The sequence below is a fragment of the Cyprinus carpio genome, chromosome B16 (genome assembly GCF_018340385.1).
Source record: "Cyprinus carpio isolate SPL01 chromosome B16, ASM1834038v1, whole genome shotgun sequence".
Taxonomy (NCBI): Eukaryota; Metazoa; Chordata; class Actinopteri; order Cypriniformes; family Cyprinidae; genus Cyprinus; species Cyprinus carpio.
The window spans coordinates 18,883,231-18,901,330 of NC_056612.1; the positions used below are offsets into that span (position 1 = coordinate 18,883,231).

Here is an 18,100-nt window from a genome sequence, read left to right on the forward strand (position 1 = left end):
TTGAACCACTGATGACAGATGGTCTATTCTGACGACGTCTTTCTTTCTGGACCTTGACAGTGTAACTTACTTGGCAGTCTATGGGACAGTCACAAGCCTCCCAGTTTTCATCCAAAATATCTTAAATTTTGTTCCGAAGATGAACGAAGCTTTTACAGGTTTGGAACGACATGGGGGTAAGTAAATAGTGCCAAAATTTTCATTTTGGGGTGGGGTATCCCTTTAAACACCACTGTTGCTCGGCTTTTTAGGTAATATTTTCATTGGCAAAATTGAACAAAAACACAATATTGTGTTTAAAATATAACACAATGTTAACTTCTTATTTAATATAAAATCACATTTGCGTCTTATACAGTCTATGATTTGCACTCATGTTCTTCATAACAAAAACAGCACTCGTGTGATAGGCTATTGCTCTCGCTGCTGGTATGATATCGCTTGTCATATGATATAAATATGAGACAAAAACAAATACAAGACCATTTTTGCCACAATATCTTGAATTTTAGGGCACAATTTTATGGGTTTGTCGCCTGCATCATATTTGTCAAGTCAATTGTATGAAATGTAAGATGATGTTATTGTAAATTAGCTGGTAGTTTTTTCTGGTATAGAACACGAAATAAAGTAATTTTTTAATTTAGTACACCACTAAATTAAACATGGATTAACAAAAATATAACGCTTGAATCTCCAACATGTTTATCTGGATGTGAATTTCTACACATCCTGTTATTATAATTATTATTATTAAATAACTTTACTCATACTCATAAAATTATTCCTGTTCTCTTAATGACGATGAATAAGTAAAGTTACATTTTATGAGTTTAAACTGATTCATGCAGACAATGAAATTGTGACAAATTGTGCAACCAAATATTACTGATATACATGTAAAGATGAACAGATGCTATTATGGTTCATGGTCAAATTAAAGCAAGATGCAAGCCATTTGCACTTAAAAGGAAAAAAGAGCATTCAGTTTAAACTACGGTACTGCACTAGCAATAGGCAGTAAAGCCTATTTATATTGGAGAAATTAAAAGCTCTGTGCTTCGTTACACTTGACAGCCTTTGACGTTTCGCTTATTTTATTTACCTCACCCATATTTACCTTCATTTAAATGCAAAACTAACCTCAACCCCATTCGAGATTAAACACACCACATTTGAAACAGAACAGGACAAACATGTGCGCTGGGAAAGCACCAGTAAGCATACTAACTAGTTGTGTCTATGCTCTAGTTAGACTATTCCACTTAGCCCCTGCTGGTAGATGCTGGAAATACACAACACAGCAGCAAAAAGAAGCATTTTCTCCATTCAATTTATCAGTGAATTATGACTAATTAAACAAATACAATACCATAATATATTTTATACAGTCCAGGTTATCAATAGATAGACAGATTTGAATTTTCTTTTCTTTCTTTTTTTATGAACCAGATAAAGTAGAACACGTTTGTCAGTTGATGTGGAGGTTTGTCTTCATGAATCAATTTAAGTTTACTTAACATTTGCCGTTAGCTTTCCTAAAGATTGTAAATCACATAGCTACCTCCACTGAAATTAATGGGAATGCTAACAGATTGATTTCCCTAGATATTCCAGACCTCTTTGTCTCTAACAATAGCTCAGTAACACTTTGTGGCAACTGGCACACATAACAACCACAAGGGGGCCTTTAAGTCTTCAGTGCTAAGCCCAAAAGGTGCCACATTTCCAACTGAGCTCTTGTTTTCCACTGCAAGTTGAATGGGCATCTGTTAGTCACCTGTGCTCCTAAAAGCACATTTCCCCATGTGAAACAGGATCTCGGCTTGGATGCTAGGAGAGTTTTGTGCTGCGTTGTTTGCGTTTTTGGTCTCTGGCATGGCACAGAGCCAGAGGCCAGGCCTGTTGGCCTCAAATCACACAGGCGGTCATTAATGAGAGATAAAGCAGAGACACAGAGGAGGTCTGTGGAGAGCAGGGCAGCTCCCTTTTTCTCTTCTTTGCTCCACAGAGACCTCTTTCTCCTCGCTCTCGTCTCTTACTGCGCAAAGCTTCCCTCAAACACAAGGATAATATCCTGCCTGCACTTCAGGCAGAGAGAGGGAAGGGCTGTTGAGAAGGGAGGAGGTCAAAGGGGATACCGGGGAGGGGCGTTGAGAGTAAATTTCAGCTTGTGGACGTGAAGCCTCTACGTCTGCAGTCCCACAGCATCAATTAGCATGTTGTCCTCTGCTTCTCTGCAGCTGAGAGCGTGAAAACAGGAGAACACTCAAGCACTGTGATTGCCGGGCCCATGGGAAGGCAACAATACGCCACTGGAGTACCACAGTGTACCGAGTGTACGGCCTCGCACAGCTTCTCTCAGGGGTCATTTCCTCCCTTCTCTCTTAATTTCCTTGTTTTGGGTCATGAGTTCTGGAGGTTGGCTTTTCAGAGGGCTATATGAAAGAGCAAATGTTTCACTCAATGTGGGACTGTATTTACAAGCGAGTAGCACTGTCTAACCATGAAATAAGACCCATCAGATGAATGACTGATATGTTATTGATTACACAAACCTCAAGCTTAGCAATGTCCAACTGACACATCACAGTCCAGAAAATAAAAGTTCGTAAACAAAGACATAAGCGTTTGACCAAAGTACTGTGTGGTAAACAGTTGTGTTGGTCTGGAGGTAACAAACCTCAGTGTGTTTTTATTTAGTTTAGTTTTATATAAACATATTGACCTTATCTAATATCTGTCTAACTATCTGTCTGTCTATCTATCTGTCTATCTATCTATCTATCTATCTATCTATCTATCTATCTATCTATCTATCTATCTATCTATCTATCTATCTATCTATCTACCTATCTATCTGTCTATCTATCTATCTATCTATCTATCTATCTATCTATCTATCTATCTATCTATCTATCTATCTATCTATCTATCTATCTATCTATCTATCTATCTGTCTGTCTGTCAGTCTGTCTGTCTGTCTATCTAATGATCTGTCTATCTATCTATGCTGTCTGTCTATCTGTCTATCAATCTTATCAATGCAGGATGTAAAGATTGTCCTAACTTTTCTAAAAGTTTATGTTCATGTAATTTCCTTACATTCTAATTCAGCATAATGTAATTATTCATTCTGCTTCCATTCTTAATTCATCCCTGAATGTCCTTCAACCTTGAGTCTGACTTAATGATACAGGCTCTTTAGCTGTTTGATAATGCAAATTGTGATATCAATCGCACACAGTCTTTTGTGCTGAAGTTTTATTCTTTTGTTTATTTAATCCTCTTTCCATTATACTGTCAAAAGTGTCGCATTTCAAACAAATTTCTTGACGCCTTTAGCAAAACTGATTCTCAAGCGTACAAAGGAACGGAGCAAAACCCAAGCTTCTCTTTTAATTAATCTCATTTAATCATGTCTCTGTCTATAAAACAAGACAATAACACTGAATTTAGCTCATTAGAGGCAAAGACGTGGGTGGAACTGGAAAGCCACGTCATAAAAACATGAAAGCATTAGAACTGCTCTCACACCCCGAAGCACCACATTAGCTTTAAGTTGTGGCACCAGTCTGGCAACTTCCAGCACCACAGACACAGGAGCTGCATTAATGAGAGCCATTATTTTAAGATTTTGTTTGATAACAGGAAAGGGGACCATAGAGGGTAATAAAGTGTTATCTCTAAATGCAAAAACACGGGCACTTTGTTTCGTAATCATATACCATCATAAGTTATTTCATTCAAATTTTATATAGCAGGCTAAACAAGATAGCACATCAACTGAAAATACATTGAAATTGACATTGTGCCCGCAACATGCCCCTGAGCCACATGTCAACCCTTAGTTTATTTTGCAGTAAGAAGCTTTCGAACTCAATATCCAAGGTCGATTATAAATATTTAACATCTTGCCGCTACAGAAAGACCTTTTCAGATTAAAGTGATCTAAAAACACTGCCTATATTCTTAAAAAACAGCATCATGACCTCTATAATGAGTGGGCCACTGAAAATGTTTTACTTCAATAGCCAGTCTTGATTAAAGAGTGCCTTTGCATCATTTATAGGCCTATGAAAATGTTATTTTTTAGCCGGGGTCAACATAGCTGAAATGACTGGAGTGTGCACTAAAAAAAGACAACACACAGACCCGTGATCTTCATACCTCAACCAACCCTATGTATTCATGTATACATAAAGGCACCTTTCAGAGCTTTCTGGTAGTGTGCACCTGGATTGAAAATATGACCTCATTCTGTGGCATCTCTTGTGCAGATTAGAAGTCATTAACCTTAACGACAAGCAGTGTGCTGTGTTGTCATCAGTCTGACCTGTGGGTGAATGCCAAGAGACGTGATGTTTGATCAGACTATGGTCCCTCATTTCAGCACGGAAAATTGACACAAATGGTTCAAGTGGATGTAAAGTCCACCTTAATGAAACAAAAGTGCAGAGTGCAGGCCCACGCAGCAAACGACTTGAAAAGTCCAAAGAGAAACTGACCAAAGATCAGCAACAACGAGTTACAAATGAGGGTCAAACGGTGACATGATAAACTCGAAATATAACTGCTAATATGATAAAGAGTAAAGACATTAGTAGTATTTTAAATATATAATGTGCTGGCTCAAAAGCTAACCAGGGATTGCCACTGAAAGTGAAGAAAAAACCTACTTGCATACTTCATAATATTCAAATGTGTGCTTGCAACTGCAAGTTATAGTAGTGATCTGTTGCTGTCAGATAGCATGTAGTGAATATAAAGTGTTTTTTTATAGAAAATCTTCTCTGAAAGCCATGAAATTAAAGGAAACACTCTAATTAATTAAAACAGAAATGTAGGCCTAAATTTAGCGTAGCAAACAGTAGACTATATACACGAATAAATTTGTTAACCTGCTAATGTTATGATATTGTGTGCATTATAAAAAAATGCATGTTGCAAAAAAAATAAAAAAATAAACTGAAAATAATTCCACAGGGCAAATAATGCTCTACAACTTGAACTGTTTTTTTTTTTTTTTTTTTTTCAAACAACTGGTAAAATAAAAACATAGAGAATCGTGCCAAGCTCTGTTCATTGCTGTTTGGGAGGTTTAGACTTCAAAACTGAACAAAAAGCAAAAGCTAAACACTATCAGTGTTAAATAAACAATAAACACACAAGTCGATTTACTAAGGTCAGTAATGCTTTCAATCAAGGCCAGAATGAAAAAAGAGCAAGAATCTGTTATTTCACTCCCTAGAGTAAGTGTCAAAAGGCAAGGCAATGCAAGCATTTTTTTTTTTTTTTTGTTAACAGAAACTGTTCATTTTAAGGTTAAAAGAGACAATGGTCTGTACTGTAAAGTTGGCACTGAACTAGCAGGTCTTGCAATTTTATTTTACTAACAAATTAGATATAATTTTTGAAACACTTGAGAGCAATGCATGTTCTAAAGAGTGAATATTTAATATATGTGTGTGTGTGTATATATATAAATATATATATATATATATGTCACGGTGTCTGTTCTGTGTCTCCCTGGGTGGCCACTAGAGGTCTCACTTCCCCTTATCGTCACCCCACCTTAGAACTGCATTTCCCATAGTCTTGTCTGTTTCATCACTGCTCATTGCACTCAGCTGTCCGTGGTTACTAATCATTGCACTCAGCCAATTCCCCGTTAGCATGGTCATTTCTCTGTGTATAAATACCCCGGTTGTTCTGTCATTGTCACGGAGTCCTTGTTGAATGTCACCCTGTGTTTTCCTGGTTCCCTGGTTTCTGGATGTTGTCTATGTTTCTTGTTTTGGACGGATTACCTGGATTTTGACCTTTGCCTGGATGTTTTCTGATTTTGGATCACCCCAATAAACACACTGCTTTTGGATCTACCTGTCTGTGTGCGTGTCGTGACAGAAGGACTCCGTCATGCCTAGATCCAGCGGTATGTTTTTTGGGGTTTCTCCCCCAGCCATCGAGCGGGAGAGAAGGATGGAGTTTGAGGGAACCCGCCTGGTCATTTTTCGTGGGACCCGGGGAGGTCGCAGAGGAGTGAGTGGTCGTGAGGAGGCTCAGCATCGCTCTCAACCATGGCCCCCCTTCGATCCGGGGCTCGTGTGGGATGGATCAGAGCCACTGTCTCACCATGGCGGACGGAGAGGGGAGAGGAAGCGCAGGTCCGCCATGGTGGCGCCACTGCCCATGATGCCACTGCCAGGGCCAGCGCCACAAGGCAAGATGGACGCCAGCTCAGCGCCACAGCACAAGGTGGTCACCAGTCCCACGCCACGAGGCCAGACGGCCGCCAGCCCAGCGCCACTGTCCAAGATGGCCACGGAGACATTTTTGAATTACTTCTCCAGGTTGAACAAGATCCCAGAGGTTCCCAGGAGGGTTCACGTCACGTCTGCTGAGCCAGCGCCACAGCACAAGATGGCCGCCAGCCCTGCGCCACAGCACAGGATGGCCGCCAGCCCAGCGCCACAGCACAAGATGGCCGCCAGCCCAGCGCCACAGCACAAGATGGCCGCCAGCCCAGAGCCACAGCACAAGATGGCCGCCAGCCCAGCACCACAGCACAGGATGGTTGACTCAACGCCTGAGTCTTCCGTCAAGGAGCCACCGGCTCGCCATCATAGAGGGCGGAGGAGGAGGAGACAGGCGTCAGCCGTTCCTCAAAGCCCAGAGGGGGGTCTCGAGCAGGCCGCTGCCGTCCAGGAGGACGTTCCAGAGCGGGCCGCTGCCGTCCAGGAGGACGTTCCAGAGCGGGCCGCTGCCGTCCAGGAGGACGTTCCAGAGCGGGCCGCTGCCGTCCAGGAGGACGTTCCAGAGCGGGCCGCTGCCGTCCAGGAGGACGTTCCAGAGCAGGCCGCTGCCGGAGGTCCAGGAGCTGACGTTTCCAGAGCGGGCCGCTGCCGTCCAGGAGGACGTTCCCCGAGCAGAGGCCGCCGATGCGGTCCAGGAGGACGTTCGGTGGCCGAGCAGTGCCGCTGTCGTCCATGTGGACGTGCCCGAGGTTCCCGAGGCGGTGCCTGATGCCGAGGCGGTGCCTGATGCGGCCGAGGCGGTGCCCGATGCGGTCCGATGCCGAGGCGGTGCCCGATGCAAGGTCCCGATGCAATGTCCGATGCCGAGGCGGTGCCCGAGACGATGCCCGATGCCGAGGCGGTGCCCGATGCCGAGGCGGTGCCTGATGCGGTGGCCGAGGCGAGGCGGTTCCCGATGCAATGTCCCGATGCCGAGGCGGAGCCGAGGCGGTGCGGTGGCCGAGGCGGTTCCCGATGCAATGTCCCAAGATGCCGAGGCGGTGCCCGAGACTGTGCCCGATGCCGAGGCGGTGCCCGATGCCGAGGCGGTGCCTGAGGCGCGAGACGGTGCCGAGGCGGTTCCCGATGCAATGTCCGATGCCGAGGCGAGGTGCCCGAGTTGTGCCCGAGGCGGTGGCCCCCAAGGCAATGACCCGAGGCTGGTGCCCAATGAAGGTGGTCGAGGCGGCGGTTCCCGAGGCCCCGAGGCGGTTCCCGAGGCGGAGCCGAGGCGGTGCCCGAGGCCGTGCCAGAGACGGTGCCAGAGACGGTTTCCCGATGTAATGCCCGATGATTATTGAGACGTTCCGAGGCTGTTCCGGAGGTCGAGGCGGTGCCCGATGTTGTGCCCGATGCCGAGGCCGTTCCCAAGGCGGTGCCCGATGCCGAGCCCGAGGCTGTTCCTGAGGCGGTGCCCGATGCCGAGCCCGAGGCCGTTCCAGAGGCGGAGCCCGAGGTCGAGCCCGAGGCCGTTCCAGAGGCGGAGTTCCCGAGGCGGTGCCCGAGGCCGTTCCCGAGGCGGTGTCCTTGTCCGATGCCGTTCCCGAGCCGTTCCTGATGCCATTCCTGTCCCTTCCTATTCCGCCGTTCCTGAGACCAGTTCCCAAGGCGGTGCCCCCGATGCCGAGGTCGTTCCCGAGGCGGTGGTCCTTGTCCAATGCCGTTCCTGAGGCCCTGAGGCCGTTCCCGAGGCGGTGCCCCGATGCCGAGGGTCGTTCCCGAGGCGGTGTCCTTGTCCGATGCCGTTCCTGAGGCCATTCCCGAGGCGGTGCCCGATGCCGAGGTCGTTCCCGAGGCGGTGTCCTTGTCCGATGCCGTTCCTGAGACCGTTCCCGAGGCGGTGCCCGATGCCGAGGTCGTTCCCGAGGCGGTGTCCTTGTCCGATGCCGTTCCTGAGACCGTTCCCGAGGCGGTGCCCAATGCCGAGGTCGTTCCCGAGGCGGTGTCCTGGTCCGATGCCGTTCCCGAGGCGGTGCCCGATGCCGAGGTCGTTCCCGAGGCGGTGTCCTTGTCCGATGCCGTTCCCGAGGCCATTCCCGAGGCGGTGCCCGATGCCGAGGTCGTTCCCGAGGCGGGGTCCTTGTCCAATGCCGTTCCTGAGGCCATTCCTGAGGCCGTTCCTGAGACCGTTCCCGAGGCGGTGCCCGATGCCGAGGTCGTTCCCGAGGCGGTGTCCTTGTCCGATGCCATTCCCGAGGCGGTGCCCGAGATGGTTCCGGAGGCGATACCCGTGTCCAAGGCCGTTCCCGAGGCGGTGCCCTTGTCTGAGGCCGTTCCCGATGCCGTTCCCAATGCCGTGACCGGGCCATCGCCACAGCCTGCTCCTTACTGGCTCCCCGATTGGCTGGTTCCGTTCGGGTCACTCAAATGGCGAATTCCTCCCTGGCCGTCTGCACAACGAGAATGGACTGATCCACCGTGGCCACCTGAACTGCCTGGCCCCTCGTGGTCCCCTGAACTTTCGGGTCCACCGTGGCCACCTGAACTGCCTGGTCCCTCGTGGTCCCCTGAACTTTCGGGCCCACCATGGCCCCCTGATCTGACCGAGCCACCTGGGCTACCAGGGGAGCCATCGCTGCCGGTCCCAGTTCCCCTACACGGGCCTGGCCCGCCATCCCTCCCCCTGTTCTGCCTCCACCAGTCCACCTCCCTCCTGGTCTCTTTGTTTTTTGGTTGGTTATTTTGTTCTGAGGAGCATCTGGAAGCTGCCCCTAACATCACCCCACAGTGTCACGGTGTCTGTTCTGTGTCTCCCTGGGTGGCCACTAGAGGTCTCACTTCCCCTTATCGTCACCCCACCCTTAGAACTGCATTTCCCATAGTCTTGTCTGTTTCATCACTGCTCATTGCACTCAGCTGTCCGTGGTTACTAATCATTGCACTCAGCCAATTCCCCGTTAGCATGGTCATTTCTCTGTGTATAAATACCCCGGTTGTTCTGTCATTGTCACGGAGTCCTTGTTGAATGTCACCCTGTGTTTTCCTGGTTCCCTGGTTTCTCGTGTTTCTGGATGTTGTCTATGTTTCTTGTTTTGGACGGATTACCTGGATTTTGACCTTTGCCTGGATGTTTTCTGATTTTGGATCACCCCAATAAACACACTGCTTTTGGATCTACCTGTCTGTGTGCGTGTCGTGACAATATATATATATAAGAAATAGCATTAGTAAATGGAATTCTAACCCTAATATAAACAAACATTTTTAGTTTTTAAGTCAGTACATATATATAATACATACAAGCAAACAAAGCAAATATTTGGACTCTGCAGCATCACTGTGCATCCAGAGCAAGTTCTTAAGGTGATGCCATAGCAACGACTGGTCAGCACCTTGGACAGAGGCTACTGTTGATCTTACCAAAAGATTATAAACATAAGATTATAGGTCTTGTGTTATTCTTTATTTTGAATTATAGCGCAATGTGGGGCCTAATAACAATATTAGTATATTGCAACTGGTAAAAATAGACTATATATGCTAAAAGAAAACTCAGTGTGCGGATCCTGAAGGTGCACGTCATGACCAACGTCACTTCACGAGGCACTCTAAACTACAAACGGACCTGCTTTTGACACAGACAGCAACTGCGGACAAAGAAAGTGTGTGGCCCTTTAAGTCTAAATATAGTTCCTCTCGAAACTGATATCCACTGCCTTGCTGTCTTATTAGCAAACAGTAAACACAAAATGTTATTTTTTGAAAAAAAAAAATACGTTGTAAAGTTACTAAAACATTGTCTTTTTACCTTATTCAAGTGGGGGTTGCGTGTAACATCATACCCCCTCTTCTTCGTGTAAACAAAGGTCTTGCTTTGGTCTGCTGATTTCTGCATCTCCCACTCGACAGATTCCTGTTTGACTAAAGCGTGTGCCATGTTGCTTCCCCTTTAAATAGCGCTGAACTCAACAAGTGCACGCGCTGCATCAGACAGGAAGACGTTACACAGAGAGAGTGTCAACAGCGGTTGCGTGTGTTCTGTTATCGCCAAACTATTAGCTGTAAAAGTCGATAATAGACTAGCAAGTCTTATCTGAAGCAGAACATAAAGGTTTTATGTAATATTTTCACGCGTGGTTTCAAAGAAATTTTCCCATGGTTGGATCAGGGGGAAAAACTGACCGGGGTTAGTTGTCACAAAAGCTGTCTAAATATTTTGAGTTAACGTTAGATTTAGTCGATACACAAAAGTGTTTTCTGTAGCAGTGGTTTTATATGTTGGTTTTAAATACGTTATAAAAAGTGTTGTATTAATATGAACGAATTTTAAGTATTTTTTATGAGTGTTTCGTCTGTATTTTGAATTTTGTGCTAAATTGCATTGTGTTTTAGAGTTAATGTAAATATCCAAAAAAGTAATAGATAATGTCCTGGCAGAAAATTACTAGTACTTTTCTTTTTTCTTTCTTTCTTTTTTTTTAACAATGTACACTGTTTGAAAAAATTCATACAAAAAATAGAACCAAACTGGTGGATGATATCAGGTGATGACTAGCAATGCAAGGTCACAAGTTCACAACATAAGTTCGCAAATAGTTCCGATAATATGGCTTTGAATAATCCAAAATTGCTGAGTAAGACGTGCATTGCAGAATGTCTGGTAAAAGGTAGTCTCAACCTCAGACATACTGCACACAAAACTTTATTGCATGTGTGGCTCAGTTTGCCTCTTCATCAGATTTTTGAATAGACAAAGCTTATTGTTCCCAGTATAGACTTTAGATAGTGTGTGTCTTTGTGTCACTGTGAGCATTACCTCACTCACATTACAGTGCACAAGGCCATTGAATTAGCTGAACTGTAATGATAAGAAGGATCATGTTTCACAAATGAGCATGTCTGAGAGGAGTGCTCCGGCTGAACCCTGGCCTACAGTATGTGTGTGCAAGATATCTGGTTGGTACAGTATGGTATGTGCATTCTTACAGACTTAGAAGTGGTTAGGGTCCTCTTACAGAGATGCTTAGTCACTGTGACTGCTTTGAAAGGCCAGAGTATTTGGCCCTAAGCCAACAGTGCATGCCAGGGGCAAAAATGTAAAAATTGCTCATGCATACCAATTACTATTCCCATATGAACAAATATGTAGATAGGAAACCTCTCTAGAATGTTAATTTACAATGGAATTTTCTGGATAGATACCTATAGAGCACTTTAAGGAACTGAAAGATCATGCAGCATTAAGGAACTGGCTAATGGAAATTCGGTGACCTTTAGACACTTCCCTGAATGTACTGTATGTAAGTGTGACTCAAGGGCAACTTGTTCAAGTGCATTCCTTCTAGCCCCAGGCCCATGTTACTTTATCTTGGCCTTGCACAGGATAAATGTGGGAGATAGTGAAGTTAAATGCATTCAGGAAAAAAAAAAAAATTATATAAATATATATATATATTTTTTTTAATTCCTGCTGCATTCAATGCATAGCAGTTTCATCCTACAGAATTACAGTACCTATTTGTTAACCCTAAGTAGCTAACTTTACCCCTATACATTTATTAAAATATTATTATTATTTTAATTTATTAATATGAAATGCTTATTACATAATACAAATATATAAAAAAATAGATTACATAGATTAGAAAATGTTACAGAATATTATCTATTCTAGAACTTTCTCTGTTTAAATATGATAAATAGGGTATAATTTTTTCTTCCGTGTATGAGGTGACTAAACATGTCAGAAATAGACTGGAAATGATTTACGAGAACAAGAGCAAACCAGACTGACAGCGCCTGGTTTGAGATGATGTCACTAAATATAATCCTAGATTGCTAAATCTATCAAATATTTATTCTACTAAAAATACCGTAAAAGGATGATTTTTCAGAGAGGTGTAGGCTTTGTAAATTATATGACAAAAAGACAAACACTTGCTGTCCAAACACTGTCTCACAGAGTTACATATACATGGAGCAATAAATTGGGCAAGAATGTGATATAGAGACTCAGATAAAAGCACAATGAGACTCTGTCCATTTTTCATTACACTCTACACACCAACAGGGTAAGGGTGATAAAGGATGATAAACAGGATGATAAAACTGTTAAAGCTGATGATATAAGAGATGCAAACACTGCAGTTTTATTTACTGAATTACTGCCATTCAGTAAATAAAAGAGTTTTATATTTAGAAATTTAACAGACACTTTTAATCCAAAGTGATTTACAAATGAGAACCACCATGTGCACTATATTACAAGAGGCAAAATTATGTCACATAAAATAATTCACATAAATTCTGGCCAAAATATATGTGCTTCGTAAACAGTGCAGCTTAATGATATAAATATATATAATTTTATATATAAAATTAAAAGTGCAAAGAAATCTATGTGAAATATATTAAAGTAAATATATTTTAAGATTTAGTCAGTTCTGTTTATTTTTAAATATATTTAAATACATCAATGCCAATATGTAAGATAGTGTACAGAATGATGGAAATAAAATGAACACTATATATTTGGACAATATGTTAAATGCTAATGAAACAAAGACAGTGTCTAAGATATATACAGTAATAAAGCAGTAAGTTACTTTTATTAGAGAGCACAGAAGCATTTTTGGACTGCTGAATTATTTGACTTAATTGTTTCACTGTTTGGTGAATTGTTTCATTCAAAACCATGAATTCTACCAAGCAACGGTCTATGAATAAATAAATAAACAGTAATAAATAGTCTTACTGGACAGCCTTATTTGTGAAACAAGACAAACTATAAATAGCCTCACACAAGCAGTTTAACAGCAAAAAGAAAAGGCCTCAGTTTCTTCTTTTCTTTATCTATGCTTCTTCTTCTCACATGAGGAATGGTAATTCCCAAAAGTCAGATAGTCAAGCTAGTAGTGCTATAACTTGTGCTTTGAAAAGAATTTAGAGAGGATCTAACATCAAGTGTAAACATGCTATTTTCTGTGCACACTCTGCGTTATCTGGTTCATAATAACAGGGCTTGCTTTCCGCTGTGTAATTATATTTGCAGAGGTGTTCAGTTCAGCGATAAGGTTTTGTGATTCCATACAGGAATTCCAGTAGCCTTCTATTACACTCTATTCCCAGATCTGCTGGTTAAATATTCCCTATATAATTGCGTATGTGACAAATAAAAAATCTTGAATCTTGAATCTAGGCTGTTTGAGCCTATTGGGTCTTTTATACAAGACTGGACTCTCACTGAATCAAGGAGGACACAACACTGGTGGGGGAAATATCTAAAAAGGTCCAGAAAAGACAGTGAAGGATGTTCTTGATTACAGAGGATTGCTGAACTTCCTCCCTAACCTCTGAAAAACAGCACCTGGTGTTGCATAATACTCCCTGTACTGTAATAAAAAAAACACAATAAAAAACCTACAAATTAAGAACCAAAACACCTAGACTTCCAGGAATGAAGAAATTATACTCCCTGTGCTGTGATATATATATGCCAATACAAACTCTATCAGTGAAGAGTTTTCTCAGTGAGGACCTGCTGTGGGAGAAAGGGGATCCCTCTGCACTTATAACGGAAATTGCATGGATAATTTGAATAGAACTGTGAACATATGTGCTAGAAAGTAATACTGTATTTAGGAACAAAGTGAAAAGATTTGGCAGTTGGTGGTTCAGGAAGCAGCAAGAGAGTAATTGAATCAGAAGAGGTGGGAAATGGAAAGAACAAGGCTTTAAAATGTCAATAAATGTGTCTTGCATCTTCTCCATGCTTGTCACTTAGGAACAAAACAATGCACAAATGTTTAGTTACGCTTTACACAAATGCATTAACACATTGTCTTAATGAAACTCATTGTAGGGTCCTGCCCACTGAGCTGCATCTTAAGTGTGAGTGACATGTGGCCAAGTATGGTGACCCATACTCGAAATTATTGCTCTGCATTTATCCCATCCAAAGTGCACACACACAGCAGTGAACACACACACACCGTGAACACACACCCGGAGCAGTGGGCAGCCATTTTTTTTACTGCGGCGCCCGGGGAGTAGTTTGGGGTTCGGTGCCTTGCTCAGGGGCACCTCAGTCATGGTATTGAAGGTGAAAGAGTGTGCTGTACATTCATTCCCCCCACCTACAATCCCTGCCGGTACGAGATTCGAACCCGCAACCTTTTTTTAGGTTACGAGTCTGACTCTCTAACCATTTAGGCCATGACTTCCCTCAAGAGGAAAACATTCAAACACAATTGTTCCCGGTGAGAGATTTCTGCTGATTTTAACAAGCACAATCATTATATCCCAATAAAAACCTCAGCAGAGGTGAGCCAAGGGGAACACATACTTCAGATCCTGGTGAGTTTCCACAGGACTAACCCACACAGACTACTGAGTTCACCTGCTGTCAGTGACAGACAGGGAAGGTCAGAGAGTTCCAGACAGAAATTTTCATCAATTTTATATTCAGTTCTTCTGAAATGCAGACTCTTAACTGATAAAAGGGCACTTACAGAGTAGGTGAGTGAAGTTGATGTGTGTCTGAGGAGTGCAAAAGAAAGAGGTCTGAATATTAATTTGTTTCATGATGTGTCATAATGCTTGAGCAAAAACTGTCCAAGTTACAGAATATGTTGCAGAAAGATAGCACAGCTTGATTTGCATTCTCATGCAGTTTAGGGATAAAAATAAATAAATAAATCAATAAATAAATAAATAAAATTAAATTAAATTAAATTAAATAAAATTAAATTAAATTAAATTAAATTAAATTAAATTAAATTAAATTAAATTAAATTAAATTAAATTAAATTGTTGCCATCAACATTTATTTATTTATTTATTTATATGTTATTTGAAGGACAAGTGTGTCATTTCTGGCATTGAAATGTCATGTAATCAAAAAGCGGGTCAAAATGTAATCACTTCCATAGTAAATCACAGTGATGTTTAAAAATAAGGTATTTGTTTACAGTTTATTAAAGAAAAAACTTTAAAATTCTGTAAAAACAACATTTTCAAAAACAACAAAAAAATTCTGTCATTAAATCTAAAATTTTGATAAAGAAAAGATTATTTCACAGTCAGAAAACATATCATAATATACTGTTCATCATGTAAATATCGCAAACGAGTACCTTAATAGCAAAACTCTGAATATCTTTTATACTGTATATTTCAATGCTGGCAAATTCCGGCAAAACCACTGACTTGCTCTTTATAGTGCTCAGAATGTCAGCATGAAAATTTTCCTGCATTCACAATGATGCTGCTATGATTAATCATCTAACGCGATCATGCAAAGTGTTTGCACGTGTTTGGCAGGGGCTGATTGGGTAATCAAGCATGCTATCACACGAACAGGTGATTAAAAAAAAAACAAAAAAAACATACAAAATACAAACTGAGACAGACTGAGAGATAAGGAGAAGTACAAGGAAACCAGCCAAACAGCGTAATAAGACTCGCCTGAAAAATGCAAGGCAGGTCAAAGGTCACACAAGGGGAATAAGAGCTGCTTTTGAACTTGGTTCTTTGAAGTGATCTAGCACAAATAGTGAGGCCAGTGTGATTTAGCAATTTACCGCTATATGTAAATTCTTGACTTTTTTGAGACAAGAAGCTCATTGGCAGTAATGCAGATGCAAAGGATGTGTGTGTGTTTTAGTTATGTGACTATTTTAGGTACCTCTAACCCAGAGGTTTTATGAAGACACCTCAGTGCAAGTCTCCAGAGTCTGACTGTGAGTGCTTTGTACAAAATTCTTGTATATATTACACTTAAGATTAAGCAGAACAACTAAATAACCTGTGAGCTCACTCAACAGGACCTTGACTGTGAAACACTAGATAACAAACTCTTAACACTGAAAATCTGGAGGCAACAGTCTAACCAAAACTTTCAACCAAAAATGGAAGCCAACATCTTTTTATCCTTTTGTTGTAAAATGTTGAACTTGTTTCAAGCTACTGACTTGAGAACACTTACATGTTGAATTGTAGACCAAGTCTGGGCCAATATCGGAGCAGAATGACTCCCTGTGCCAAATCGGTGTGTTTGCTTAGGAACCATTTCTGTTTAGTTTGTATTAGCTGTTTGCATGCTTGAAGTGCTCTGCTCCTCTCTTGTGTATGTTGGCAGCTTCGCCCGCGAGCACAGGAGGTCATGTCTCTTAGAGAAGTCTGTCCAAGTGTCTCACTTTTGCAGGAGTCTTGGTGGGCTACTTTTATCAAGACATTGGACATCCTTATAACTTCCTGTATGTATGAACATCTTAAAAAAAAAAAAAAAAAGAAAATTTTTTTTGTAAATATTTCTTGAGCACCAAATCAGCATATTACAATGACTTCTAAAGGATTGTGTGACTTTGAATTTGAGTAATGGCTTCTCAAAATTCAGCTTTGCCATGACAGGAATCAATTAAAATTCAAAATAGCTATTTTAAATTGCAATAATATTTCACAATATGTTGCTGTATTTTTGATCAAATAAACGCAGCCTTGGTGAAAATAAGACACTTCTTTCAAAAACATTTAAAAAAATCATACTGAGCCCAAACATTTGAACAGTTGTGCATGCAGTACATATGTTTGCTGCACTGCTTGTATGTTTGCTATATAATGACACTGCAGCCTGACCTTTCACACTTTTGAATGTGTCTAAATATTTGCTGTCAACAAAATCTGTAGGGATAACCTAAAGTTATTTTCCAACTAGTTTACAGGGCAGAGGGGGGGCTGGTTAGGAAAGCGGCTCCCTGTAAATGGCTCTCTCTGTCAGGCAGGAAGCTCTAATAAGCCATAGAAAGGTGAATGCCTGCTGAGATGGTTTATGACCATGACCTGCATAAATAAACACCTGACTCTTTAATCTACAGTACATAGCCTTCATCGACTCTCTAAGGATGTGCCTGAGCAGCCACTCAACACAACACTCACGTTCACTTAAGCAAATTGTCTTCTTTAGCATATAAATTGAATCATGGATGAACTGTTCACAGCGTGATTTAAATCTGACCACATGCTGTTAAGCAAACTGGAATCCAGTCATGACCAATGCAAACCTAGTTAAGAGGAGATTAATCTGTTGTTTTGTCTACTGAAGACTATCAAGATACAAAGACACAATGCTGGTTTGAATCTCAAAGTATTTTTTAAAGAAATGAATACTCAAAGCAAACACTACAGTTGCAATATTCAGTGACACGATCTTCAAACATCATATGCTTGCACAAAACCCAGCGGTTCATAAAGAGCTGATTCTCGTAACAAATAACCTTCAATGGAACCAGTGTATCGCACAACCAAGAGCAGAAATATCAAGTAAGGCCATTCCTTTCAGAGTGACTCTGCCACACACTCATGTAAGTTTATGGGTTCTGCTAGATATGAAATGTATCATACATTTTAGCCGTAGCAATATCAGATTAGCTAGTGCACATGATACAGACAAACAGAATTTGCTCTTATTTAGGAGACAAGAGTTTGACTCCACCCACTCTGCGCCTGTTATTTAGTGTCAAGTGTTCTGATGAAATAAAATAAAATAAATAATGACAATGTGCAAAAAATAAGAGAGATTGAGAGAGAGCTCAAGATGATCAGTGTAGGGGCACATTCTCTTATTTGGAGGGTGGAGGCTGCAGTCTAAAGCAATGAGATCACCTTTCTCTGTTCAGACTTGACAGAGAACCTCACAGGGTGCTGATGTGAGCCTACATTGTAGAACATGAAAGACTAACACTTTCCCTGAGTCTCTGGGAAAAATGAGCAAGACTGCAAGGTGATTTTAAGACATGTGGTACTGAATGAGAATTAGAACATAAACAAGAAAAAAGGCAATATACCTGAATGTATATGACATATCA

The 18,100-nt window shown here is 41.9% G+C and overlaps 1 protein-coding gene across 1 annotated transcript in view; it reads right to left on the minus strand.

Moving 5' to 3' along the window:
* Positions 1-10,225, minus strand: part of LOC109106606 (NADP-dependent malic enzyme-like) — an 83,181-nt gene extending 72,956 nt beyond the window's left edge. Inside the window, exon 1 of the mRNA XM_042741299.1 lies at positions 10,045-10,225. Coding sequence (XP_042597233.1) covers positions 10,045-10,173 — 129 coding nt within the window. The 5' untranslated portion in view covers positions 10,174-10,225. The remainder of the gene's footprint in view (positions 1-10,044) is intronic.
* Positions 10,226-18,100: the final 7,875 nt, after the last annotated feature.